A 26439-nucleotide genomic window follows, 5' to 3' on the forward strand; every position below is an offset into this window, starting at 1 on the left:
CATTGACCGAGCATGAAGAATGATGAATGCAAAACATCAGCAGATATAATAAAAAGATGAAAAACATAATATCATCAGTAAAAGACTTGAAATTGTGACTTTTATCCACTTCTGCTGGTTCGTAAAAACAAACGAACAATAGCGAGACGGAATTGAGTTAAGCCCCGCCCTCCGCGGCTATAGATTCGTCGAAGGCTGTGATTGGATGATATCCTCGTGACGCAACCAACGTTGTCCAATAGCCTTCGAGAATCCGGTCTCAGTTTGTATTTGATTGGCGTGTCGAGCTTCGTGCTAACGTAACAAGAGATTAGTTTGTGCAAGTCACAACACGACTTGTACACAAATCCGGAACGATTAACTGTTTTCAGAAGTACAGCCCTTTCGTTTTAGCATGTTTTAATCGTCCCTCCGTGTGCAGGTGAGTGTGTTTTCTGCTGGTTTGAGATCAAACGCTGCGTTAGCTCAAGTTAGCTAAAAACTTAGCTTCAGAGCTAGCCGTTTACCGGCTTCAAGTCTTTCTAGATTCATCATAAATAAAGACGTTACTCGTTAAAATCCCTTCATTCCCCGGTCTTTGAGCACTGTTGCAAGTCGGACTTAAATTCGCCCAGTTAGTCAGCAGCACACGCTAATGTCTTTGGTATTGTTATGCGTGTATCTCGGACACAGACAGAAATAAAAGCTATAAAAAAAAAAAATGTCCTGATGTATTTCTCTTCGTGCTTCTTCAATATTCGTGCAGAAATGGGAGAGCCGGCATCACACAAGTTTACATCCCTGGAGGAGGAGCTGGGCTTCTGGAAGGAGCAGGCACAGAGACATCAGCAGAGGTAAACACACACACACACTTCTCAACCAGCTCCCTTCAGTCAGTTTTACACTCAAAGACAATGGAAAGTTGCAGCAGTAGACTGGACTGGGCCTCGTTTCATTTCAGTAGTGCTATCTTCATCAATTCATAGATTAAAGTTGTTTCAGGGAAATCATTGATTCCTATTGGCCATCATACAGTTCCTGAATAACATATCCTCACTCCCTAAGCAGCCTCAACCATTAATACCACGCTGTTTATTATCATTATCATTATTATTATCGTTTTAATCTTAATATTACCAGGTACGTCAATCGAGAGCCAGTCCTCATTAACAATAATCAGCTGGCCAAAAGTCAGCAATGAGAAGGAAAAATAAAACCATAGAATTGTATATTAACTATAACACATTACAAGTCACAAAACCTTTAAAGTTTCTAAGTTCGAGGTCTTCATTGTCATTTCCATGCTTCCATATGAAATGGAACATGATACTCAGGATCAGCAGCATGCATAGGCATAGAGTTTATATCATAAAATAAGATTATTAATAAATGAAGTAGTGCCGCAATATAGAGAACAGATAATAAATAGTCCAGTTTGATGGTGTGGGGCAGCATTAGGGTGGAGGCATATTGTTCACAAGTCCCACAGCTGTTTTTACAGAAGAAGGTGCACTGGAACCTTGTCGTTTTGGCCTTGATGCTGCAGAGTGTTTTTTCGCCTGAAGGGAGCAGGCTAAGTGGTCCGTTGGCTATGTGTGGCGGGAGTTACTGACGACACGGATTCTCTTCCAGTGATGTATATTAAGAAACAAATCGATAAAAGTTAAATGCCAGTGCAGTGATCCTTCGTTACAGTTTGTTCAGTGTTTGTGAAAAAGGACAGCAGCATAAATGCAGAAAGTCTTCGGGCGATTCCAGATGAATCCAGTTTATATGCAGCAGAAAACTAAAAATAGGAGCGACCAAGAATATAGACTGTGATTTGTGTTGTGGATATTGAGGAGTTTAGAAATGAAATGAAAGCAGTAAGCTTGTCCCTTTCCAGTTGAATCCAGGCAGCGGGAAATAACATCCAGCTTTGCCATAATCTAAAACTGGGAGAACTGATCTTTATCAGAACTTATGCGAGATTGAAATGTGAGTTTACTGCCAAGCCAGATACCGGGATACTTGTAGGTACTTGTCGCTTTGCTCGAGACTCCACACGTGACATATTGCTGTTGAAAACTGCATTTTGTTTTGTTTGTGGCTAAAACTGAATGGGAGAGTTTATAAGCAATTCTCACGTTTCCTTTCTGACTTTGCAACGGAACGACAACTTGCAATATACTTGCACCGATTCTTGCCGATTCTCTTTAAATTGTTGCCACATTTCCTCGCTATCCGACTGACACGACTCTCGGTGTTTTCTGCTGCTTCGGCGTTGAACATGTTGTGCATTCAGGGATGAACTTCTGCATACCTTGGTTTGTATCCAATTTGCTGTTGCATCCACGTCGGCTTGAGTCAGCCTGGCTACTCCCTGACAATGCACAGACTGCTGCTCCGTGTTTTGCAGCACACACTGACGTGTGTGAGTGAATCAACAGTTGTTGGTTTTTTTTTTTTTTTCAAATCCTCAGGCCAGTTTGTCTGACATGTCTAATGTCTTTTTTGAGATGGCAGAAAATGTTTGTTTTTGGGCTGATAATTGATAGATTAAGAGTCGATTCATATAATCTGCTGGCAATAGTGGAATTCCTGATGTTGTTTCCAGGGCTGATGAGGCTCAGGAAGAGCTGCAGGAGTTCCAGCAGATGAGTCGGGACTACGAAGCAGAGCTGGAAGCGGAGCTGAAGCAGTGTGAGGGGCGAAACAAGGAGCTGCTGATGAACAACAACCGCTTCCGCATTGAACTGGAAAACATAAAGGTAGAGCACCCCGGCGACGCAGCGACGGAACTTCTCCCATTCACACACAGTCAGGAAACCCAGATTCAGCTGAGAGTCGCAGCAATTATCAGAAGAACTGCTGCCTACCTATGAAGCCTGCTGCTATTTTGGTCCAGGACTCCAGGGGAAAGGAGGCAGTAAATGAGGACATTAAAGCTGAATTAAACACGAGTCTTTTGATTCAACCGAAGCCTGAAAAACACGTCTGCTCTTTTATTGAAACATGATTACAGCGACATTGTTGACTGACATAACACTGCAATGGCGTCGGCGCCGTCCGTCAATTTGCTTCTGTGCTGCTTGCAGGAGAAGTTTGAGGTCCAGCATTCCGACGCTTTGAGACACATCTCGACGATGGAGGAAGAACTGGGACAGACCAAAGCCGTCAGAGATCACCTCCAGAAATATATCCGAGAGCTGGAGCAGTCCAACGACGACCTGGAGAGAACTAAGAGGTCAGTGTCTGCAGATGCACTCGTCCACAGGGGAACTTTTCCAACACGCACGGATTGTCGTCTTGAGCGTCGGTACCGACTGGCTCCTCCTTACGATTCCAGAGCCACCATCATGTCCCTGGAGGACTTCGAGCAGCGCATGAACCAGGTCATTGAGCGAAATGCTTTTCTTGAAAGTGAGCTCGACGAGAAAGAGAACCTGCTGGAGTCTGTTCAGAGGCTCAAGGACGAAGCCAGAGGTAAAACGTGCAACCGTGGGTTGACTGCGGCGTCGATTTCTGTCGACTCGGCACATTTTAGCCCCTAAAACTCAGATTGGAGCACAAATATTTCCACTAAAGTCATCAAAATACAACAACTGAATGTAGAAAACGGAGGTCACTTGTTTTTCTGTTCTGGGGTCAGATCTTCGTCAGGAGTTGGCGGTGCGACAGAAGGAGCGACGGCCCTCGAGCAGCCTGGGCAAAGACGCAGATCATCCCGACCTGCCGGGCTCCTCGGCGGGGAACCCGGTCACACCCTCCAAACCTCTCAGCTCGTACACCACGCCTCCAGCTTCCAGCATCCGGCGAGGTAACGGAGAAGTGGCGGACGTGAGTGAACCGAGGCGTCGGCGACGTTCCGATTGCTCAGCGTCTGCGTTGTTTCAGGTGACGGCCTCACGGGGACTCCGCTCACCACATCCGCGAGGATATCGGCACTTAATATAGTCGGGGAGCTGCTGAGGAAAGTTGGAGTAAGAGATGAGTCTGTCGCACCGAGTGGAGTCACTACAGATTGAGGAGTTGGCACTGTGTCCACTGACGCCCCTTTTTGATCCGCGACAGAATCTGGAGTCGAAGCTGGCGTCCTGTCGAGACTTTGTGTACGACACGTCCGTCACCAGGCCGGCGCTCCCAGCTGGATCTGGTGGCTCTTCAGGTTTAGAAGGAGGATCGGACATCCTGGCCACCTGTGCGAGCCCTCCGCCTCAGTACGACAGGTGGGAATCAGTATCTCACTGGGGAAAAGACATCTCCATATCCTAATTGATGCTTGATCTCGGGTACATGGTAACTTGAGGTTTTACATAATGTTAGAATTTGATTTGAGTCACGAAAATAATCTCTGCTAGTTTTAGTTTTATTCAGGTGAGATAAATGTATTTAGAGCGCACCATTCAGACACTCGCAGTGCTTTACAAAGAATAAAAAAAAGAATTTTCAACTCCATCACTGTTCTAAATGCGAGTTAAAGGGATTAAAAATGGGAATAAATAAGGTAAGAGCTTCCGTAATAAGATGGGTAAAGTATATTGTTTATTCCAAAGCCTGTGTAAATGAAAAAAAAATGTTTTAAGTCCTGATTTAAAAGAAGAGGTTTAAATGAAAACAATATGTAATTTGTTGTCTAATTTAACGAGTGCCCTGAAAAGTGCAAGTCCTATACTTTGGTTTCCTCTCGTCTTCCAGCTTGGTGAAGCGGTTGGAGTTCGGACCCGCTCCCCCGAGAGGCGTGTCCCAGGGTGCCCAGTCTCCACAGGGGGGGGTCAAAATCCTCCTCTGAGAGTGAATCCGAGCCCCATCCCCCCGCACCCCAACCCCCACCGACCCTCCTCCCTCACCAATGAACTCCAGCCGTGGGACTTTGACCTGAGCTGTCTTCACGCGTCGCCTCGCTCGGCTGTCGATCTTTTTTTTTTTTTTAAATAAAAGAGAAGCCGCTTGACGAGGTCCGGGAGTCCAGAACCTGCCGCTCGCACCACGTCGTCCTCTTGGTCCGCGACGCCGTGGCGTCTGTAAGATCCTCTGCGTCTTCCGCTCTCTGAGGTGGGCGGGGGGGCGGGGGCTTTTAGAAAACGTTACTGCTTCCATAGGAAACCATCGTAGTTACTTCACCTGCGGACCGGTCGTGTCGATCGCAGGCACTGGAAAGTGACTCGGTTACAGGGACCAACGACTCGGATTTCTAAAGTAGTTTGAATGAGCAAGTATTCCATTTCGGACGAGGGTGGGACACAAAGAGTCTTCTGACCCCCTCAGGCCTCTGTACAGACCAAAGCTGTGATAAACGGGAAAACGAAAAGAAGTGGGGGGGGGGGGGGATATTTGTTTGAAGAACATTGTGAGACTTTTCAATGTTTCCTTCCTCCTCCTCCTCATCGTCATCGTGATGTTTTGCCGAGTTACAAAGATAAAACGTAGTGACTGAACGAGCTGGGACTGGGTGTTTCCTCCTCCACCGCTGCTAATGCCTCTTCTGTCCGCTGGGGTCTCCGTCGCGCTCCCATATATTTTCATACGAGATGTTTAAAGTCTGCGAGGAACCGTCGCAAATCGCACGACGCATAAAGTCGTCTTCACGGCCGCACAGCCAAAGTTCTGGATTATCGGTTCAAGTCGCACTGTGTGGCTTTTCACATTAACTCATGTTGTATATCATAAGAGACTGAGTTGGGTTTTTTTTTTTATTAAAGCTACCCAGGAAGAGTTTTTACATAATTCCGCTATTTAAACCTGTGTGATTCACCCAAATACACACCTCCAGGTTGGTTCTCCACAGACCTCCAGCATTTTTGGTCTTCTCATCTCCTTCCTGACATTGCACAGACTTGATTTATCAAATATAAATATTGGAGCGGTAGACCGGCGTCTAGGGCTTATTAAAATGTGAAGAATAGGTTTTCTGCCTCTAAGATAAGATGTGTTATGCTGCAGATTTCTGATCTTATCCGTTCACATCGGGTTTTAGGTGACTTTAGGATTTAGATTGGCACATGTGCACTACTGAATGTATCGTGATAATTCTCCTTTCTACCGTTAGAGGGCCAGATGGTGGACGTACGGCGAAAGATACCAAGCAATAATAGATTTTAAACAGGTCAACGAAAAAGCACAGTTCATAGTATATTTGTTTAGGTATATAGAGCATTTATGGAGAATCCTTCGAGGAGGAGGTATTGCGAATTGGAAAAAAAAAAAACGAGTGAATGAAGTTATAATGTGCTTTTTTTTTTGTTCTTGGATTGTTTCTTGTCCATCGGGGTGTTTTTTTTTTTGTTTGTTTCTTTTTCCACTACTGCCATCCAGCAGCAAATATCACAAATGTTCATGTTATGATCTTCTAATGGCTCTTGTACTGCATCGTAGCCTGTCTAACAAATGAGAACTGGAGTTGCTGTTTCACCTTTTATTTTTTCGGACTAACAAGCGCTAACTGTAACATTAATCTGGGACCACTGTGTTCTGGGTGTTTTTGTTTGTGTGCAGCAACTGTAAACGTGCCTGAGGGTACACCACCCAACTCTTATCCTGCTGGTTTGTTTGTTTGTTTTTTCTATCGAGCTCAAAGGCTTTCGATGACGTGTGTTGGCTTGAAGTTACTGACCGAGAAAAGAAACAATAAACCCACAAAATCATTTAGTGTTTTTTTTTTTTGAAGTTCTTTATTTCTTGTGCAGGTGCTTCAACAGTTGATAGATACAAGGGGTGTCATGTAAACATTTAGTTTATGTAGAACATTATCAAATGCGTTGGTTTAGGAAGATGTGTTTTTTTTTAATTATTAAACATGTACAGGAAGATTTAAAAAAAGAAAAAGTGCTGGATATGGTATCTAGTTATCTGGAGTGACCTTAAAGGCTCGTCATTGCTGGACTCGGGGAAGTTTACTCGAGGACACGAATGGTGCAAAAACTTGAATAAGCAGTGGGCTAAGGAGATAGTTCAAGGCTAAATATGTGTCTGTCGGAGGTACAAATGGCAGCGCCGACTGGAAGCAGACTGGACATGTCCAGCCTGGATCCACGTCGGTGCTGCTGTGGTCATAATAACAGCAGTCACAGGCAACGGCACGACCGGAAACGCTCTCACGTCTGCAGATGCACACGGTCTTCAGGTTCTGTGTGGGTAATTAGAGGCACCTGTTTGTTTGTTTTTTTTTCTTTGTGTACAAAACATTGCAATAAAAAAAAAAAAAGAGGAAACATTCAGTGCAGTAAAATAAAAAAGGAAGAACAGCAAATCACACGTCGAGACCTGATTGTTTACTTGTGCAGAAAAAAGGTGCGGTGAAACAAGAAAGGTCGGTACGCGATGGGGGGGGAATGAGTAGAAGGTGTATAACTCGATAGCACGACGGGCTTAATGAAGCTATTCTGTGTTCGGAGGCAGACGCCGCCTCGGACAGTGACTGGGATTTAGCGTGACGTCCCTTTACTCCACCGACTTTGTTCCGTTGAAGTCGCCCTGGGCGTCGAGCTCCTCCTCCGAGGCGTCGTCCACCACCCGGCGGCCGCCGCCGCCGCCGCCGCTACGCCGAGGCGCGCTGACGAAGGAGGGCTCGTTTCCACGCCTGGGGACGTGCGGCAGACACAGAGAGAGACACGCAGTGAGACGACGCTTGTGGGTTCAGATTGGGTTTTGTTTTGGGTTTTTTTGGTGTCGCACACATCAAGAGAAGTTTGACGAAACACAGGTTGTGCTTTTGGTTACAGTTTCAGCACGCTGGGTTATCTTTGTAACTCATTTGAGTCCTTGCTCAGGGAAATGAGTTTGGTTTACGACAGTTAAACCAAAGCACTGAGAAAAATATGGCCGCCAGGGAAACACCGGAAACTAAATGGAAGAACTTAGTGTCCAGGTCAGCATTTTCCTTGTTGAGCTCTGGTGGTTTATGAGCCATATTTCTCTCAGTTGGGCTCCGTGACAGAAACAGCATTGAGGGTGTGAATGAGGGATGAAAAAGTTCCGGTAAATGGATGAAACGAGGTGAAGGGGTCACTATTCGGCAGTGGTACCTGCTGTGTTACTCCTTGGGTTCAGGGTTGCCTCTGGAATAGAGATGGACATGATGGTTTTGCTGGTGCTCAGTGACCGCGACTTAAAGTTTAATGCTTTAAACATGCAAAATGTCAGGTTGTTAAATTTGTAACTTTTAATAAGCGAATGCAATAAACAATGCAACACGTGTTGTGCGGACGTTTTCGCCCAGTATGTCCTGCAGTCTGAAGACTAAACACAACCGATGCTGCAGCTCTTGGTGATCATTTCATGATCCCAAACCAGGGTCCTGGAACCTGTGCGTCCCTCAAGCGTTCAGAATATTAATTGGGAAATAAACATTTTGTTTCCATTTTTTGCATTTCACACCGTTTTCCAAAACTGGGCTCATCTCCAGGCTGAAAACAGGAAATTATACAGAAGAACGGTCAAACTAAAATTATTGAAACTTTATTTGTTTATTTTTTTCAGGAAGAGGATAAAAGGGGGGGGGGGGGTAAAGAAAAGAATACTTCAAAGTGCTTTCTCAATTGAAGCACACAGCAGCTAAATGGCTAAAAAGGGAGAAAAAAAATCTCAAAATTGCCACAAAAGCTATAAATATGAAATGTATATTATATAAACGGAATATAATGACACTTCATGAATGTAACCCCGGTTTTTGTATCGCAAGTTTTGTTTTTTTTCTCCTTTTATTGGCATGTTTTGTGGCTCCAGACAAATTGTATTTGGAAAATCCTGAAAAATGGCTCTCAGACCCCCCCGACCCAAACTGACAAAAGAGAGGGGCAAATTGAGAAGGAGCTGTATTGAAAACAAACTGTACAAGAGTAGCTGTGGCCACATGGACGATCAGGAGTGTGGACACTGATCGGATTATAATCTTTGGATTGGATTGAAGAAGGTGGCACTTATGATCCGATTAGAGTCCCATGTCGACAAACAAATAGATTTACTGCCTGTCGGATTTTGTCATTTGCTGCTACGTAATGTCACCACATGGAGGCGGCTGGACACAACACCACTCTTAAACAATTCTCTCTTCTTCCTGATCAGACCTTAATGTGAGACGGTTCTATTAAACACACGTCCAAAGGTCAATTCTCGACGCACAAAAGTGACATTACATAGATTTGACATTCTGCGCCTCTTAAACAAGGCAATTAGGAGGCTAACTTCTCTATTCTGTGTGACATAAAAAGCCAGTTTCAACTAAATAAGCAGTATATTATTTTCATGAGTGAAATAATTTCAACCACATTAAGCCTTTTGTCAGCAAAAACGACCTTATAGGAACTAAAGCGTTTTACTCCATTTTCCAGGATCTGTATTACCATGGCCGACTTTCAATGTTACTCATCCTACACACATGCAGAATCTTGTCTAAATACTTGGATTATTTTTGCATGGTTCTTTTTGTTTTCTTCTGTTTTATGCTTTAAAAAAAAAAAAAAATTCCATATCAAACAGACTTGAACTTTTTTCATAAAATGCAGATGCAAATTTACAGGACATGAACTAAAGGGTTAATTAAACAATTTAATTCAATTGTTAATAATGCTCGCATATTATTAGGACCTTCTGGGATGAGGTTTTTTTTTTTGTGGCCCTCAATGATGAGTTGCTTCAAATGGATGCAACATGTTTTTAAAAGCACATCTTTTTCATCCACGTCTTTTTGACTCATATTTGCACGATTCAAATCCGTCCTGACGTCCGTCCCGGAGTCCTTCCTACCTGAGTTTGCTCTTGAGCGTGTTGACCTCGCGGCTCATGGCGTCGTTGGCCTCGGTGGCCTCGTCCAGCTCCCGCTGGAGCTTCCTGCGGGCGGCCGTCGCTCGCTGAGATTCCTCCTCCGACTCCTCCAGCTGCCGCTTCAGCTGCTTCATGCGAGTGTTCGACTTCTCCGCCTGGAGGGGAAGCGACAAGTCAGGACAGTTGATTCACCAATGATTAGAAACAAAACGTGATGAGAGAAAGAAATATATAATATATTAAAGAGTAATTGTTGCACATTTCTGTCGGTGGACCCACATGGAAAGGACCTATACCAGGATATATGCCCGTATATGAAACCTATAAGCAGTTTATATGCACACATATGCTGCATATATGCGTATATATGCTACATAGGCAAAATTTAGGTGCATATAGGTGAATATACAGACCATATAGGTCTCCTGCACTGCTTCTTTATTTCCACATCTATATAGCCCATATCTCACTTTGGCAACTGTCATACATTATCAAGGCAATAACTAAGAACTAACTAAAAAACAATTATGCAAGAAGAACATATAGGTGCATGTATGTACCTATATAGGTACCTGTATGTACATATATGTGCATTTATGTACATAAAATATAGGAAAATGGCCAATTTTATATATGTCACATATATTAAAAACCTATATCATAACCTATATTAAAACATATATGTTTATATAGGTTCTTTCCATGTGGGGATGGCTGTAGATTTTTTTAACATGAGGTGTTCTGCATGTTTCTTACTCTGCTCTTAGATGAAACTCTTGGTTTTCCCAACATGCTCATAATTTGTTGTACAGATACACATAAAACCTGTGGACCGTTACCTGGTCCTTGTTTTGCTCCGCCTGTTTCCTTTCATCCTCCACCTGCATCATCAGGTCCTTCAGCTTCTTGTCCTTCTGGCGCAAACTCTTGGCTCCTGCCTGCTTGTCCCTGAGACGAGACGGACGAGGAGCAGAGCAAAACTGAAAGGACGTGCAGCAAACAACTGGATGGAGAGCAGGACTCGATATATTTGGATGAGAAAAAATGGTCAGATTGCGGTTAAAAACAGGATGAATTACATGATTGGAGACGTGTGTGGCGCTTTTGTGACCACTAATAATTGCCATTTTGAATGTAATAAAACCAACGAATGTATTCAAATTGAAAAATATTTTTCCAGTTGTGATTAAGACAAAAATGGATTTGGGAGGTGTTTTATTTTATTACGCTTTCAATTTCCTTTTTTCCAAATTTTTGGCTCTTTCCATCGTTAAACCATCAAACAGTAACTTCTCACATTAGTTTACGAGAATGTTTGACTCCAACCTGCTCTCCTGCTCCAGCTGCTCCTCCAGCTGTACCACTTTGGCTTCCAGGGCCGAGATGGAGGACTTGAACTTGGACTTGACCTGGTTCTCCATCTCCTGGAGCTTGGTCTTCAGCTCCTTGTTCTGGCGCTCCATCTGCTGCCGGGCGCTCTCGTTCTTCTGGGAGATGGTGCGCTCCATCTGCAGCTCGTTGTTCAGCTGCTCCACCTGTGGACGTTTAAACACGCGTGAGGCGTCCGCCACCCGCGCGGCCACCGCCACCGCCTCCGCCTCTGCCCGCTCACCTGCTGCGTGCTCTTCCTCAGCCTGTCGTTGATGATCTCCATGTTGCTCTGCTCCTCCTCCAGCTCCTCCTCCAGCTGGGAGATCTTTGCCTCCAGGCGACGCTTCTCGTCTGCCAGGGCCGACCTGAGAGCAGGAACCACAGCCAGACACGTTCAACACGATGCAGGTCTTCCTTTTCAAAGTAAAATAAAAAAAAAAAAAAAAAAAACATCACCCACTTCCCAGAGGAGTTGCTCGCCAGCTCGTCGGCCAGTTCGTCTCTTTCAGCCTCGGCCTGCTTCTTCCCTCTCTCCGCTGCTGCCAGGTCCTAGGAGAGAGTCAGAGACGCCGCCATGATATCGGAGCTCTGCTCTCAGAGAAGCTTCGTCGGGGGTTGCGTTACCTCCTGCATTTGCATGAGCTCCGCCTCCAGGCTCTTGGCCTTCTTCTCGCTCTCCTTGGCGGTGGTCAGCACCTCCTCGCGGGCGGCACGGGCGTCCTCCAGCTCCCTCTGGTAGTCCTTCATCTGGGCCTGGAAGCGAGGAAGACAAAAACCGCAATGCCATTGGATTCAAAGCAAACCAACCTTGATTAGTGTCTCACTTTTCAAACAGTTCTGTAGCACAAGGTACATGACTTGTTCTGAAACACATGAAAAACATTTGCAGGACTTCTGTGTCGGATCGGCTGTGTGACGATTCTTACAGCCAGATATTCTGCGTTTTGTTTTCAAATGCTTCTTAATAACTTTGGTAGAACAGCAAAAAAAAAGGTAAATGCATCTTGGCGAGATGCGTCGTCACGATCAAAAATCCCCAAATAAGAAGTTAATCACTTAGATATTCTTGATTCCTGTGAATTGTTGTTATTGTTGGTTCTAAAACGACCTGAGTAGAAACTTCAGTATCAAATATAAAAGAGGTAAAAGTTAGATTTTTACCTGCTACTTTTGGGACATAAGTCAATGTAATTCTTTACTCTTTACAGAAGTTATGTTAAAAAAAAACAAATATATATGAAAGGATAAACCGAACATAAGGTTCAGTAGAAACCTGGAGACCTGCGTCTCTCCTTCACTCTCACCTGGAGCTTGCGGAGCTGCTTGATGGCCTCCTCTCGTCCCTTATTGGACGTCTCGATTTGTCCCTCCAGGTCCTTCAGGTCCGTCTCCAACTTCTTCTTGGCCGCTGTGGCCGAGGCCCTCTGTTTACGTTCGTCCTCCAACTCCGTCTCCAATTCGCGGACCTGCAGTCGTCGCTGTGTTACACTCGTCGACATCGTCACAGTTTAGGAAGGAAGGTTTTGTTGGGGTTTTTTTTTTCACCTGCTTGACGAGCTGCCTCTTCTTCTCCTCTCCCATCTCATCGCGACCCTGAAGGTCTCTCTCGAACTGGGCCTTCAGCGCCTGCATGTTGACCTCCAGACGCAGCTTGGCGTCCTCGGCCGCCTGCAGCTCGTCCTCCAGCTCCTCCAGCTGGGTTTTCATCTCCTCCACCTGGGCCTCCAGGCCTCGCTTGGACTTCTCCAGCTCGTGGACCTTCCGTGGGGAAATATTTACATTCGCTGCATTTGACAGAAGCGCAGGCTGCCGACTGAATGAACAGAGATGCGGCAGCACTCACGTTCTTTCCCACGTCATCCTTGGAGCTGATCAGGTCCTCCATTTCTATCCTCAGGGCCTTGTTGGCTCTCTCCAGCTCCTCCCTGGAGTCCTGGGCCTCATCCAGAGCCCTGGCCAGAGACAGACCCCTGGTCTCCTTCTCTCTGGCCTCAGCTTCTGCACGGTCTCTCTCGTCTGCGTATTTACTGGAGATGCTCTTCTCCTCGGCCAGCATCTGGAAATCAGGGATTACAGATAATCCGACATGAGACAAAAGATGGACTAATTCCCACAAAGGGTACGGGTCACTGAGGGAGATCGGTGAGTTCTCTGACCTGGTCGAACTTCTTCTGCTTCTTCTCCAGGTTCGACACCATCTGCCTCTGGTTGTCCAGGTCCATCAGCGTGTCCTCCAGCTCCTGCTGTAGCCGGTTTTTGGTCTTCTCCAACTTGTCGTACGCCGAGGCCTTCTCCTCAAACTGAGTGTTGGCTGCCTCTAAATCTCTCTGCAGACGCTTCTTCCCTTCCTCCAGCAGCTCGATGTTTCCGGACATCTCGTCCATCTTCTTCTTTGCGTCTGAAAGCTGTGCAGAGACCAGCCACGCGTCAACTCACTGATCACGGAGGAGCAATGGGTTTGGATTTTACTTCAACGTGTTCAGGGTCACGTTGATCAGATCACCTGCTTGTATTCTAATCTGGACATATTTTTTTCTTTTAAAACAACTTTGAGGACAGAATGTTCACTGGCTGCTTAAAATATCACACAATAATAGATACAATGACAAAAGCTATAATAGAATAAATTATTAAAAGAAATAAGAACATGAATGAATGAAAAGTAAGCAAGAATAATTGAATAACCTGTTAAGTGATTGCACTTTATTTTGGTCATTATTGGTCACCACAAGCAGTGGTAGTTTAGTCAGCCTCGATAACCCCTGACTACCTTGTGGGTCTCTGTAGCAGCACACAGCTCTTAATACGCGCCGTTAACGAGGAAAAATACCGGGGCAAGTATAAAGAAATCAAACCTTAAACAGGATTATTAAAAAAAAATTCCTAAACATGCCAACAGTAATAACGTTACATCTGATCAGTGCAAGCCCTGCAGATGTTCATCTCCTCTCATCGTGTTCAGCCGCCAGTCTGTGAACATGTGTTAATCAACCGCTCCTGGTTTGACCTCTGACCTGGACGTTGAGGGTGGACACGTGTCTCTCCACGTTCCTCTTGGCCTCCATCTCCTCCTCGAGCTGCTCCTGCAGGCCGTTCCTGTCGTCCTCGACTTGCCGCAGCTTGGTGGAGAACTGCAGCTTCTGACGCGTCTCCTCGGCGAGCAGCTCCTGCGGCGGAGTTCGGAGGTCAGTGCTTTCGTTTCCGACGCGCCACGAAGGACCTCATTTTGCTCGGCACTGGAGTTACCTGGGTGTCCTGGAGCTGGGAGGAAAAACTGGAGACGTCTTTGCTCAGTTTGATGTTTTTGCCTTCTGCTTCGTTCAGTAGGTTTGTCACACTCTCCAGTTCAATCTGTGCAGAGAAAAACATGATGGTTAAATTTTTTAGATGTATGTAAGTTATATATATAAGTGTGGAAATTGGAGCCATTATGTTGCGATGAGGAGCGACATACAGTGATCTTTGAGCAGCGCTCTCCCAGCTCGGCCTTCTGCTTCTCGCTGTCGCTGAAGCGCGACGTCAGATCTGCCACTTGGCCTTCCAACTTCTTCCTCTTGTGCTCCCCGTCTTGTTTCGCCTGCACCAGCGAGCGCACCTCCATGGTTAATTCTGACGTTTCCTTCTCCAGGGCTTGCTTCGCCTTCTCCAGGTTTGACTTCACCTGAGCAACAGGAGAGAAAAATAACATCTGGAACAAGTGGAACAACAACAACTGGTGGACTAAAAGGTGCAGCAAGAGCGGGATCATTCCCAGAGTGTTGAGTTCAGTATCTGAGGGCAGGCCTACTCGTTTTGACTGCTCCAGTTGCTCAGTGAGCTCCTCCGCAGCCTGGGTGTGTTTCTGTCTCATCTCCTGTATCTGAGCCTCGTGGGTCCGGTTCTCCTCATCCATGGCTCTCTTCAGCAGAGTCACTTCCTGCTCACGTTTAGCTCTGAAGATGGACAGAACGGTTTAAAGTGATGGCTAAAAATATGTTATACATTATCACGTTCATCACATGAATTTGCTGTCGCCAACCTGAGTTCCTGCTGCGTCGCTGTGGTGTCCAGTGTGTCCTCCAGCTCCGACTTGAGGGCTTCCAGCTCCTCCCCGAGGTCCCGCTTGATCTTCTCGGCTTTATTCCTGGCCGCACGCTCAGAGTCGAGGTCTTCCTGCAGGTCGGAGATGTGACCCTCCAGCTCTCTGATCTTTTTCAGTGCGTTGTTTTTCTGAGCCGTCTCATCTTCTAACCTGAGGAAGTGCAGAGTGTATTTGATGTAAACTCGCTGTACAAACTCGTTACTCTTCACTAGGAAGACTTTTACGATCCTATAAAGCTCTGATATGCAAAATATTCGACCTCCATAAATGTGAGGATGTCCTGAAGCGATCTTATTTTCCTGGTCATAGCAAAGCCGAACGACACAAATAACCTCACCAACGATAAAACTGGGTTATTTATAATTAAATAAAGAAAATGCTGACATCAATTTGCTCGACTGTGTTAAATTACTTTCTTCTTTTTCGCTGCTCTTTTCTAACCACAAAGGGTCATCTGCCTCCTCCTCACTTCATTCATACTTCTCTTTAGCTCTGTCTCCAACATCCTTTGTCCAAAATGTCCTCAATCTCTCCTGAGCTCCTGAGCGTGATGTTTGTTTGGTTTTTTTTCCTTTTTGTAACCCCACCCATCGCCATATTTTTTTTTAAATTACCTGGCCAAAGCATTTTGGAGCTCCTCTTCTTTCTTGGCGAGCTGAGCTTTGAGGTCAGCGATCTGTGCCTGCAGGTCGGCGATCTGCTCCTGGAGGTCATTCGACTCGGCCTCCAGCTTGCGCTTTGCCTTGTCCAACTCCTGCCGACCTTTTTCCTCTTTCTTCAAGCGAACTGGTGCAGGAGAGCGAGAACGGGCTCAGACGTCGTTTTTGCACTGAGGCAAATAAACGGCGTTGGAAAAATAAATAAAACACAATTACCTTCCAACTCGGAGATCATGGACTCGTGTTTATTTTTAAGCTTAGTGAGATTCTTTGATTTCTCCTCTTCCTCTGCCAGGTTGGTGCTGTAGTCTGCGATTCTCTCCTCCATCAGTTTCCGCTCCTGCAGGAGATCCACAATCAGGTCATCATCGTGATAAAGTTTCAAAAGCCAATTAGCAAGTGACGGGCCAATATTTGGATGTCCAGAGATGGAGGATGAATATACCTTTAGCAGCTTGTTGTTGTGGTCCTCCATCACCAGAATGTCATCCTCCATCTTTTTGATCTTTGCATCGCAGGTGACCTTCTCAAGCTGCAGTTTTTGACGTGCATCTTCTTCTTCTTCTAAATGTTCCTCCAGTTCCTACATTAAAAAAAATCAAGCTGTTAACAATCAGAATGTGGGAGAGGAAAAAATATTATATAAATGAAGAAAGCATCAAGAAAGAAAGAAATGTGTCCACCTGCATCTGCTGCTGCATCTTCTTCTTGTCCACCAGCAGAGCCTGAGCACGCTCTTCTTCATCATCCAGCCTCGCCTCCATCTCGTGGAGGATCTCCTCCAACTCCTGCTTCTTGGCTGCCAGACGGACCCTCATCTCCTCCGCCTCAGCGTACAGCTCCGTCTCTGCCTGAAGCTGCTCCTGCAGCGCATTCCTCTCCTCCAGGACCTGGTGAACGCAGACGGCAGGTTCAACACTGACAACACCTCCAATGGACTAGAGGATATTGGAATAAACTGTAAAGGACTCAGTCTGGGTTCCTTTTACCGATGTGTGTTTCAAGGTGATTTCTCTCATCTCGGACTCGATCTTTATTGCGGTTTCTTTGGCTTTCACCAGCTCCTCCTCCTTCAGACCCATCTCCTCCTCCTGTCGGGTCACTTGCAGCAGAGGCTTGACCTGCGGTTCAGAAAAATATGTATGACAATCAAGGGAGGTGAATCAAAACTAAAAGGCAAACTTTAAAGAGCGTGCAATACGCGGCTGCATTGACACCGCATGATGAGCGGACCTTTGTGAAGAGTCTCCACCACTGCCAGTTCCTGAGTTTGAGGTAAGCAGCACAGTTCCTCTGGATCACTTTCATGGCTGTCAGTTGCTGTTGCCTCTTGGCAAATGCCCTTAAAAACACAAGAGAAAAACATTTTAATTGGTATTTTAAATAACAAAGAAGCTATAAAATAAGACATACTAAATGATTTTTAACTTTTTCTTTCCAAAAGTTTTGTGAAAATATAGATTTTTTTCATTATGTATACTTTTCACCACAACAAAGAAAATCTTAAAGTTAAAATTTAAAAGTCATCATGGTATTATTTTACCGGTTAGGATGAAACTGGACAGTATGTGGCCCCTGAACTAAAATGGTGTAGATGAATGCAATGCCACAAAGCAAACTTCCAAAAAGTTGGATAGATTCATGGTCACATATTCGCACTTTCTGGCCAGGAAGCCTCTGGCCTGGGCCTGGAAGGCGATGATTATGACAGTGATCTTCAGGTCTCTCTCCTCCTCCAGCTGGGCCAGTACTCCAGTGCGGAAGAAGATTTTGCTCTGTCCAATCCTGTACAGGTTTGGATCCAAGTCCAGATGTTTGATCTACGTGGTGAAAAAAGGAGCGGTAACTCTGAGAGTCCAGAGGAAGCAGGTTGATTTTTATTCCCGTCGATGGCACTGTTGTGCTCATGTGTCCTCACCATGATGCAGCAGGCCTGTTTGCCATCCATGAAGCCTTTGGGAATTGCGCTTGCAGCCAAGATCTCATAACTGTGGAGAGAAGAAGGGGGAGACACGTGTCAGGCTTCATTTAACTGTTACATTAGAAACATAAGCTGGATTCAAAACGTTGATCCTTTCCGCTCTGAACTCACCGCTGGCGAAACTCCTGGAAGACGATTCGGTTTGGGAAACCCTGCCGACAGATTCTGATTCCCTCCAGCACACCGTTGCACCTCAGCTGCTCCAGGACCAAGTGGGCGTCCAGCTTCCCTGCCTGGAAACACGGTGCATTGTTTTACATTTATTACACATCACTGCAGTTTTAATGTCAACTTTATGAAAACACATTTTCCCCCCCTGATTCCCTTGATCCAGTACCATTCGTCAAACAGGTCCCAAAATGTACTTTTGTTTAAACTGTCTTCATGTGTTTCAACAAACAGTGGGGGGGGGGCTGCAGTATTTACCCTCTTCTCGTGGTTGGGGATGATGCACCTCACGAAGTTGGGCTGGGTGTTGTGCAGCGTGGTCATAAGTTTTGCCAGAGACTCCTTGTAGAGCTGCCCCACCGTGCGAAACATGCCCTTCTTGGTCTTGGAGCCGCTGGGCATGGAGCTGTCTGACATCTTAGCGAGGGTGTCCAGACCCACCACTCTGTCCGCTGAAGCACACAAAACAATGCAATTAACTCAGAGACGACATCCTTCAACAGTTCTTCGGTTGACTTCAGGGCCTGGATTCCATTTTGATTTTTTGTTTTGTTTTTTGCTTCCCTTCAAACACAATATGACCAGCAAACATCCTAATCAGATGGTTGAAGCCTGGGATGTAGATTTTCTTCGAAAGCGATTGCGTCAAATCAAGACACAAGATAAAGTACACCTTGCCAGGTTTGTCAGGTTTGTGCTTTACACGACCTCGTCTGAGTAAACTGGGGGTGACCCAATATCCACATGTAGCCCGTGGAGGAATGGTGCTATGCTGCTTAGGCAGAAGGGGAGATCAGCAACACCCAATGCATCATGGGTAATAGCGGAGAAGCTGGATAACTAGAAGTACGCTAGCAGTACGTCTCCGTAGTCGAACTGTCTCACCCTGACAAACCGGCTCTCGTCAGGTGTGCAGACTGCATGTCAGTGTCTTTCAGCCAGGACACACGTCTCACCATCTTTCCAGAGGTCTTGCACAAACTGGCTGGATGAGCTGCTAAGCAGTGACGTCACGTTGTCGTTCAGAGGGTCCATGTTCTTCGTCAGCCAGGATGTGGCGTTGTAGTCGACCTGCAAACCAAACAGCGTCAACGTAACATGAGCTCCAGAAGCTCGAGGTGGGTCTAAACTGTACACTTGTGGGTTTAAGGCTCACCTTTCCGGCATAGTGGAGAATGGAGAACTCGGTTTTGTCTTTGAGCTGTTTTGGTTTGGCGAATTTAATGTGGTTCCCTTGCGTGTTCATGAGCTTCTCCACGAAGGAGATATCCGTGGCTTTCGGGAACCAGCACTCTTCGTCCAGCAGCGCCAGGACGCCCGGAGGGTTGTTCTGCAGAGGAGACGCAACTAAGCTTAACCAAAACAAGAGACGCGTCAATCTGAATCGAGAATATCTGCACTGAGCTTAAAAACTTTTCGGGCTTAACCTTTGAGCGCAGAGGATTTAACGGAGGCGGCGGGTTTATTTTCTCTTGGTTATAACTCACCGGCCTCTCGATGAGCTCGATGCAGGGCTGCAGGTCGAGGCCGAAGTCGATGAAGTTCCACTCGATGCCCTCCCGCTGGTACTCCTCCTGCTCCAGGATGAACATGGTGTGGTTGAAGAGCTGCTGCAGCTTCTCGTTGGTGTAGTTGATGCACAGCTGCTCGAAGGAGTTATCCTGCAATCGCCAGCAGAGAGAAAGTTAAAGACCAACGTCTTCTCGGCACATAGTTGTGTGGTCGGCGTCTCTTCACCTCAAAGATCTCAAAGCCGGCGATGTCGAGGATTCCCAGGAAGGAGGCGCCCTGGCGTTTGGTCTTGTCCAGAGCTTTGTTGACTCGGCCCAGGATCCAACGAAACAGACGCTCAAATATGGCCTTTGCCAACGCTTCAATTGCAAAATCAGCCTAAGAAATACAGATCAGATCAGGGAATTCATTTAGAACTTCCTAGTTCATTCACACAATCTTCACAAACAACCGCTACCTGATAAAATGGTAAAATGATCATATTAAAAGTCCTACATCAATAAGAAAGCTTCAGAGATTGTTTTCTAGGTAAGTTAAGAATTATCTCCAATGGATTTGGAGTAATGTTTGGATTTCATCAGGGGCAGATTATATGAGCACAACGGGAAGAATTCAGCAGATATTTTTGGATAGTTACATGAGACATGAGTTATCATTGTAAGACTCGTGAAACCTGCATAAAATTGTGTTACAGGCATGAAAATAATGGTTCATAATGTGGAAGTGCGTTTAAAAGGAGAGGTCAGAGCTTACGTAGACAGATTGACAAGATTGTTTCAAATACAGATACTTATGTGGTTACGGTTTTGCCTTCACTCCTGGTCATACCTGCTCTTTGGTTTGTGCCTTCTGCACCACTTCTCTGCCCACTTTGATGCGAGGGGTGAGGATGGCTCGGGTGAAGTCCGTCACATTGATGCCCTGCAGGTGACACACCTTCTGGGCGGCTGCAAAGAAATTTGTCCTCATAAAGAACCGCCTTTGTCTGGTGTCATTTTAACGCTATAAGAAGCTGAAGTGGATCTATTTCCTGTATTGTTCTTCTGCTTACGTGGCCTTCCTCATCTCTTTTCTTGCAGCCCCATCACCTACATGGATATCATCATCTTTGCGACACATGAGACCAGACCGCCTCAACCTCGTCTATTCTAAGCCAGTATAGTAGTAACATGGCAGGAGATAGTCAGTGGAGTCTGACCTGTGTTGTCTGGCATGGTGGCCTGCTCCTGGTTCCTCTCTTTCTTGAACTCAATGTTTCCCAGCTGCATGACTGTGGAGCACACCTTCAGGATGTCTGGAGCACAAAAACCCACAAGGCTTCACTTGTGAACAGCACATGCAGATTAAAACATGTCACATTGAACTAAAATGTGTTAAAAAAAAAAAAAAGGCACATTCCCCACAACCTTTAACCATTTGTTTTCTTTTCATCGATCCCCACTTGTAATTTCTACAAGCCTCTGAATGAAATATTTCCCTCTGAATATCTGTATCAACTGATTTTGTTTGTTTATTAAGTTTTATCTATCCATCCGTCCATCCGTCAATAATCTGGTTGATCTCGTCGCTGGTACCGTTTCTCTCTTCCTCGGAGAAGCCCATGATGCCCATGGCCTCCATGGTCTCTTCGTACAGCTCGTCATCCTCCTGGGCCGGGATCTGAACGTGGCCTGCGCTCAGGAAGCGGTAGTTACTGAACGGCTCCAGGAGAAGGTCCTCTGGCGAAGACAAACACAAAAGAGTTCATGACTCGGCAGCGTCACTGTGTGGGGGGATGTTCGGACTGTGCGGGAAGTCCTTGCTGCCGTAAAGAAACGAGAGAAGAGGTTTGTCAGGAGAGAGTCTTTTAGTGTAGACAGCATCTGTCATTAAACAATAAGTGTATTGAGATAATGACGTTGAGATTGGTGGGATTGGCGACGTGGGGCGTAAAATGACAGAAAACCAGCCTCATTCAGGATTGATCATTTTCTCACCGCGTAGTTTGTCTTTGGCTCCAGCGATCATGTAGTAGAAAATATGAAAAGCTCTTTCTGTCTTCGCCTGTCGGATACAGCGAGACTTCTCCAACAGGTCTGAAGGCAGTCGGCTGATAAGGAACATAGATTAACTGCTTGAGTATTATATATATTTAATATATGGAATTCACCCCAGACTTCACAAGCTTGAAATTGAAATCAAAAATCTGATTTTTTGGGGGGGCTTTTTGTGAAGAAAAACATGTTATTTGGGCCTTGAAGGTACAATATTTAACTCCAAATGTTAAAAAATAAACTGAACCTATTCAAAGATCATGCATTGGGCTACTTGCAGCTCTCCAAGTCACTTTTTCTTGACATTTATCTCAGCATAGTCTAGAATAAAGTAGATAAACTTTATGTTAATAACAAACTTAGTATTAAAAAAAACAGCTTAGTAAAGATGAGTGAATGAGTTGTCTCACAGAAACTGAATCAAAGTTAACTTTTTGAAAAGGATACAAGTCTCAATGTTGGCTCCGACAATGTAGCCGGTCACATCAAAGTTAATCCGGATGAATTTTCCCTGTAAGAGAGGAAGGAGTGGCGATAAACAGCTGATTGGCACTCTGGAAAGACAACAACACGTTCTGATTATCAGGACTGCCAAACTTACAAATCGTGAGGAGTTGTCATTTTTGATGGTTTTAGCGTTTCCGAAGGCCTCCAGGATGGGATTGGCCTGCAGGAGCTGCTTCTCCAGCTCTCCCTGGAGACACCAGAGACACACTGAGAGGTTAGTGTACGGCAGATTTATTGATTTATTTTTCAAATGGGGATGAGATTATTCAGGATGGGTGCTGGTTAATAATATAATCACTGCAATGATGAAAAGAAAAAGACATCATTTTTGATTTCAAGTAGTGCAAACTTCCTTCAGTTAACCATGAGATGTACAACATGGCTCTAAAGTGAAGTATTAGGTTTTTTTTGTGACATATCTTTGCAATAAATATTTTTTTTATTATTCAGAATTTCAGATTTTCCTCAATTTACTTCTTTATTTTCAAGATAATTCGTCCTTATTTTATTTTTACACTTCAATTTTCATGTAATCGGAGGTGTTATGTGTCAGAAAATGACAAATACACATGATTGATTTGGTCCAAACCACAGCTTCAGTGATTATTTAAAGCAGATTATTGTTTGAATTAATGTAGTTCAAAACTGGACACACGTGGATAAATGAATAATTTTTCACCCATGTGTGTAAAGATGGATGTGATAATAGAAAATATGTTTTTTTAATGACATTGAAAATGGTATTGAAAATACGATGCAACAATAATAAAGGCCGGTGATCTTTATTAAGGCGGGCCGAAAACTAAAGCAAGAGTTAGTTTCCTGAGTAACTTTTTCTTTGTAATGGGAGTGAGCAGGATGGACAGGGTGACAGACAAACAGATCAGAAGGAGAACTATTGAGCAGTGCCGACGAGAGGAAAACCTCAGAAGATTCATGGAGGCATTGAAGGAGGAAGGATGAGACGGAGCAGAAAGCAGAAAAATAACTCCACTACTACTTTAATTTTCACAACTTTGAAGCTTTCCAGTAAGCTCTTTAACAAGATAATAGATTTCCAGACTAATCTTCCTTTAATTCTTCATTATTTTTGAGAGAAACTGTTGAAATGAGCAGCAGCTGCTTTGTCGATGACGTAGGAACAGAGCGGGAGACTCTGCATGGATCAGAGACTAAACCTTTGATTTGTCTGGACAAAGTCTTCGCGTTCGGCGTATCAGCGAATTTACTCCGATTCACAAACAGGCGTCTGGAGACGCGATTTGCTTCCAGCGTGACTTCAGGCCCTGAAGCTGGGTGATGGAGCTAAATCAGGCAGACACTCCGTCTCTCTGCATCCGGCTAATCCAAGTGATCAAAGAGTTCTGTGGTAGTCCGCATCCAGGTCAGGTGCTACACACCTCCACCAAACCCCCCCCCCCCCCCAACCCGCGCTCCAAAACACCCCTCAGATATACTGAATAAACAAGGCCCCGAGCTACACAGAGGAGGAGAGGTGTGGTGACCTTGTGGTTTTAATGTGTGCAGTTTTGACCGTCTGGTGTCCTTCAAAAAGTAGATAGATAAACAGATACAGACCCGCTGATGAGGCGCAGATCAGAGTTGGCAAAGCAGAGAGGAAGGTCTTGTTTATTTAAGTCACTGAGAGGACAAAAAGAAGAGAAACAAAAAAAAAAAAAAGAGGGGAGGGGGGAGAGAAAGCACAGCGAGAAGGCATGAAAGAGAAAGTTACAGCTGATGGAAAAGTATTGTTGTTTGAACCAATTGGATCACAAATAGTGAGGAGACGGAGAAGCAGTAGGAGTCAGCGTCGGAGGAGGAGAAGCAGAGGAAACACATCAAACCAAAGTTATTTCTGCTCGGGGCAGGGTCCGTGGGAGTCTGGAGGTCCTGCAGAGGACAGTGAATGCTGACTGTATTTTAGGCAAAAATACCTTTTTTTCAGAGCGCAAGGTCAGCAGAGAAGAGGAGCTTTGAACCACTTTGGATGTATGTTTGGCTTAAAAAAAATTAAAATCCCAAAACAGGCAAGATCTGGGTGAATATTTAAGCTTATTTTACCACATTGAAGGGTTTTGAAGTAAGATCATTGACATAATAATTTTTTGATTAAACAAAAAAGTACATTTATTTATTATATGAATATGACAAGTTTAAATGAAGATGGATTTTTATTATTTTATGTATAGACACAATGATTTATTTAAAGATGTTCTGTGATAATTAATACAAACTAAACACTAAATCTCGTTTTGATCATATATCAAAGAAAGAAATCTTTGACGTTTAAAACGTTAATATATCTTCTTAAAACAACAAAACAGATTAAGTTTAAAATGTACAAAATATTGACAAATTTAATCTTACTTAAATAAACGTATCTTCATAAAAAGAGAAACTCTTTAAAATGTACATGTATTGTAAGTATAACAAATCAAGATATACATACTGTATATTTGGGTAATTTAGAATAAGAAATGGGCCCAATTCAGTTATATTGACATAATTTAATCTATAATACAATTATTCATGGTTAGCATACTTATTAATAAAAACTTTTTCACAGTATGAATATATCTTTGCATGCATATTTATCAGTTCAATGTGGATAAAATCGTTCTCTATTGAAGTTTACATAATTTCAATAAAATAATTAAATACATATTTTTAAAATAATAAATTAAATTAACATTTAAAAAATATAAATGTATCCTTTTAATTAAAAAAACAAAACTATTTTCTTAAAAAAAAAAACATCTCCATAATTCAGGATTTCTTTGGTGGGTGTATTTCCTATGTGGTTTGATAGAAGTCAGTATCATCCACAAATAAAGTCAGAAACATCCACATGATGCAATCTAGAAGGTCCACTGAAGCCTTGAGGACGGGGGAGCCGGTGGTCTCCATCAGGGGGGGGTACATGGGGGGGGGGTTGATGATAGACAAGACCATGAGATGTGCATGCTCATCACACTGTGCTCGTTGATCTGTGAGAGACCCTTTCACTGTCGGGGGACGCTTCTTGTCAATCCACGCTGACAGTGAAAGGGTGTCCATGACGACACAAAACTAAACACCACAAAGACGTTCACCAAAACCCTCGAGAGCAGGAGAGTTGATTGTCTGAGGATTATCATGCAGCCTAAATCAGCCAAAAATCAACACAAGGTCTGACTGAAGAAACGCTAAAGATTTGGTTTCCCGATCGGAGAGTAAACAAAGTTTTCCTGTGTTAACTCAGTGACACCACCTTCATGCACTTTTCTAACCTATGCAAGGAAACACACACACACACACACACAAACGAAAACACACTCCAGCATTCCCCTTTACTCACGTAGGCAAACTGTGATCCTGATTGTTGCTATTTGGAGGAAACGGCAATATACAGGATTAAACTGGGAATGTTCCTGTGTACGTTGTGAGGAAACTGACTGGCAGATCGTGTCTGACATGAAAATCTTCACTCGGATACTTACAACACTGCTGTCCTTCTTGCCTTTGTGTGAGGAGGCCACGACAGCCAGGTACTGGATGACCTTTTTGGTGTTTTCTGTCTTTCCAGCACCAGATTCTCCACTGAGGAGGCAAAGAAAGAAGGAAGGGGATTGAAAGATGAGGAGAAATAGTGAAAGTAACAGAGAACATGAAGGAATACCACACTTTTGAATTTTTATTCATTCATCCATTCACTCATTTATTTATTTAATTTTTGATTGATTGATGAAGCCATTTAAAATAACCACAGGGAGCTAAAGTGCTGTAAAAACAATAATAATAATAATAATAATAATAATAATAATAATAATGATAATAATAATAATAATAATACATAATAATAATAGTAATAATAATAATAATAATAATAATAATAATAATAATAATAACAATAATAATAATAATAATAATAGTACATATTATTATTAATACTAATAATATTAACATTAATATTATTTTCATGTGTGAGAAAGCTCTCAGGTCCCAAAGTGTAAATGTACGGTATCAGATAGTAACATTCACAAAACCTACTGACTAAAAATCAGTGTATATACAAAGTAGCCGCATGAGATCTAATATGGTTTTTATTGGATTGAAACCATCAAACAAGGCAGAAACTTACAACGTCCTTCTTTTTAGAGGCATTTTTTAACTCGGACATTTTCAAACAGTGTCAAGAACACATTCTTTCCCCGTAGTAAGTAATTGCAGAGCTATTAGTCTAATGCATGTTCAGCCTCGGCTCCATAAAAGGCCTGCGACGCTCCGTGTCCGAGACCCCGGCAGCTCCAGGAGGAATCTGACTACAACTGTCCTGTTCGTGTCTGGAGATAAAACATGACATCCAGGTTGCTACTGTGTTCAGCTGTTAGGTCAGAACAAATCTTTGTTTCTCCGACTGATGATTTC

The 26439-nt window shown here is 44.1% G+C and overlaps 2 protein-coding genes across 4 annotated transcripts in view; one reads left to right on the top strand and one right to left on the bottom strand.

The window, feature by feature from the left end:
• Nucleotides 1-299: 299 nt before the first annotated feature.
• Nucleotides 300-4985, top strand: nde1 (nudE neurodevelopment protein 1). Its single transcript, XM_080519104.1, has 9 exons — nt 300-421; nt 746-833; nt 2576-2729; nt 3057-3205; nt 3308-3444; nt 3611-3778; nt 3856-3941; nt 4033-4187; nt 4657-4985. Exons 2-9 carry the CDS (start codon nt 748-750, stop codon nt 4748-4750), a joined length of 1029 nt encoding a protein of 342 aa, XP_080375230.1. The 5' UTR covers nt 300-421; nt 746-747; the 3' UTR covers nt 4751-4985.
• A 2097-nt stretch (nt 4986-7082) lies between these two features.
• myh11b (myosin, heavy chain 11b, smooth muscle) overlaps nt 7083-26439 on the bottom strand; it is a 33301-nt gene continuing 13944 nt past the window's right edge. Inside the window, exons 5-43 of one of the 3 annotated variants that reach the window (XM_080519736.1) lie at nt 25512-25611; nt 25370-25396; nt 22127-22219; nt 21973-22036; nt 21469-21567; nt 21067-21210; nt 20691-20786; nt 20321-20439; nt 19718-19870; nt 19468-19641; nt 19137-19310; nt 18937-19051; nt 18239-18432; nt 17924-18045; nt 17750-17819; nt 17491-17651; nt 17065-17173; nt 16821-16952; nt 16515-16721; nt 16277-16414; nt 16048-16171; nt 15787-15958; nt 15110-15322; nt 14879-15023; nt 14546-14752; nt 14338-14442; nt 14106-14258; nt 13248-13496; nt 12935-13147; nt 12637-12849; nt 12396-12557; nt 11716-11844; nt 11552-11640; nt 11333-11456; nt 11047-11255; nt 10560-10668; nt 9703-9875; nt 7983-8015; nt 7407-7537 (exon numbers count right to left, since the gene is read on the bottom strand). In XM_080519736.1, the coding sequence (XP_080375862.1) occupies nt 7991-8015; nt 9703-9875; nt 10560-10668; nt 11047-11255; nt 11333-11456; nt 11552-11640; nt 11716-11844; nt 12396-12557; nt 12637-12849; nt 12935-13147; nt 13248-13496; nt 14106-14258; nt 14338-14442; nt 14546-14752; nt 14879-15023; nt 15110-15322; nt 15787-15958; nt 16048-16171; nt 16277-16414; nt 16515-16721; nt 16821-16952; nt 17065-17173; nt 17491-17651; nt 17750-17819; nt 17924-18045; nt 18239-18432; nt 18937-19051; nt 19137-19310; nt 19468-19641; nt 19718-19870; nt 20321-20439; nt 20691-20786; nt 21067-21210; nt 21469-21567; nt 21973-22036; nt 22127-22219; nt 25370-25396; nt 25512-25611 (5305 nt within the window). In that variant the 3' untranslated portion in view covers nt 7407-7537; nt 7983-7990. Of the gene's footprint in view, nt 7538-7982; nt 8016-9702; nt 9876-10559; nt 10669-11046; nt 11256-11332; nt 11457-11551; nt 11641-11715; nt 11845-12395; nt 12558-12636; nt 12850-12934; nt 13148-13247; nt 13497-14105; nt 14259-14337; nt 14443-14545; nt 14753-14878; nt 15024-15109; nt 15323-15786; nt 15959-16047; nt 16172-16276; nt 16415-16514; nt 16722-16820; nt 16953-17064; nt 17174-17490; nt 17652-17749; nt 17820-17923; nt 18046-18238; nt 18433-18936; nt 19052-19136; nt 19311-19467; nt 19642-19717; nt 19871-20320; nt 20440-20690; nt 20787-21066; nt 21211-21468; nt 21568-21972; nt 22037-22126; nt 22220-25369; nt 25397-25511; nt 25612-26439 lie in introns of all 3 variants that reach the window. The other 2 variants (XM_080519734.1, XM_080519735.1) reach the window with 2 other exon arrangements.

Source organism: Blennius ocellaris (assembly GCF_963422515.1).
Source record: "Blennius ocellaris genome assembly, chromosome: 3".
Taxonomy (NCBI): domain Eukaryota; kingdom Metazoa; phylum Chordata; class Actinopteri; order Blenniiformes; family Blenniidae; genus Blennius; species Blennius ocellaris.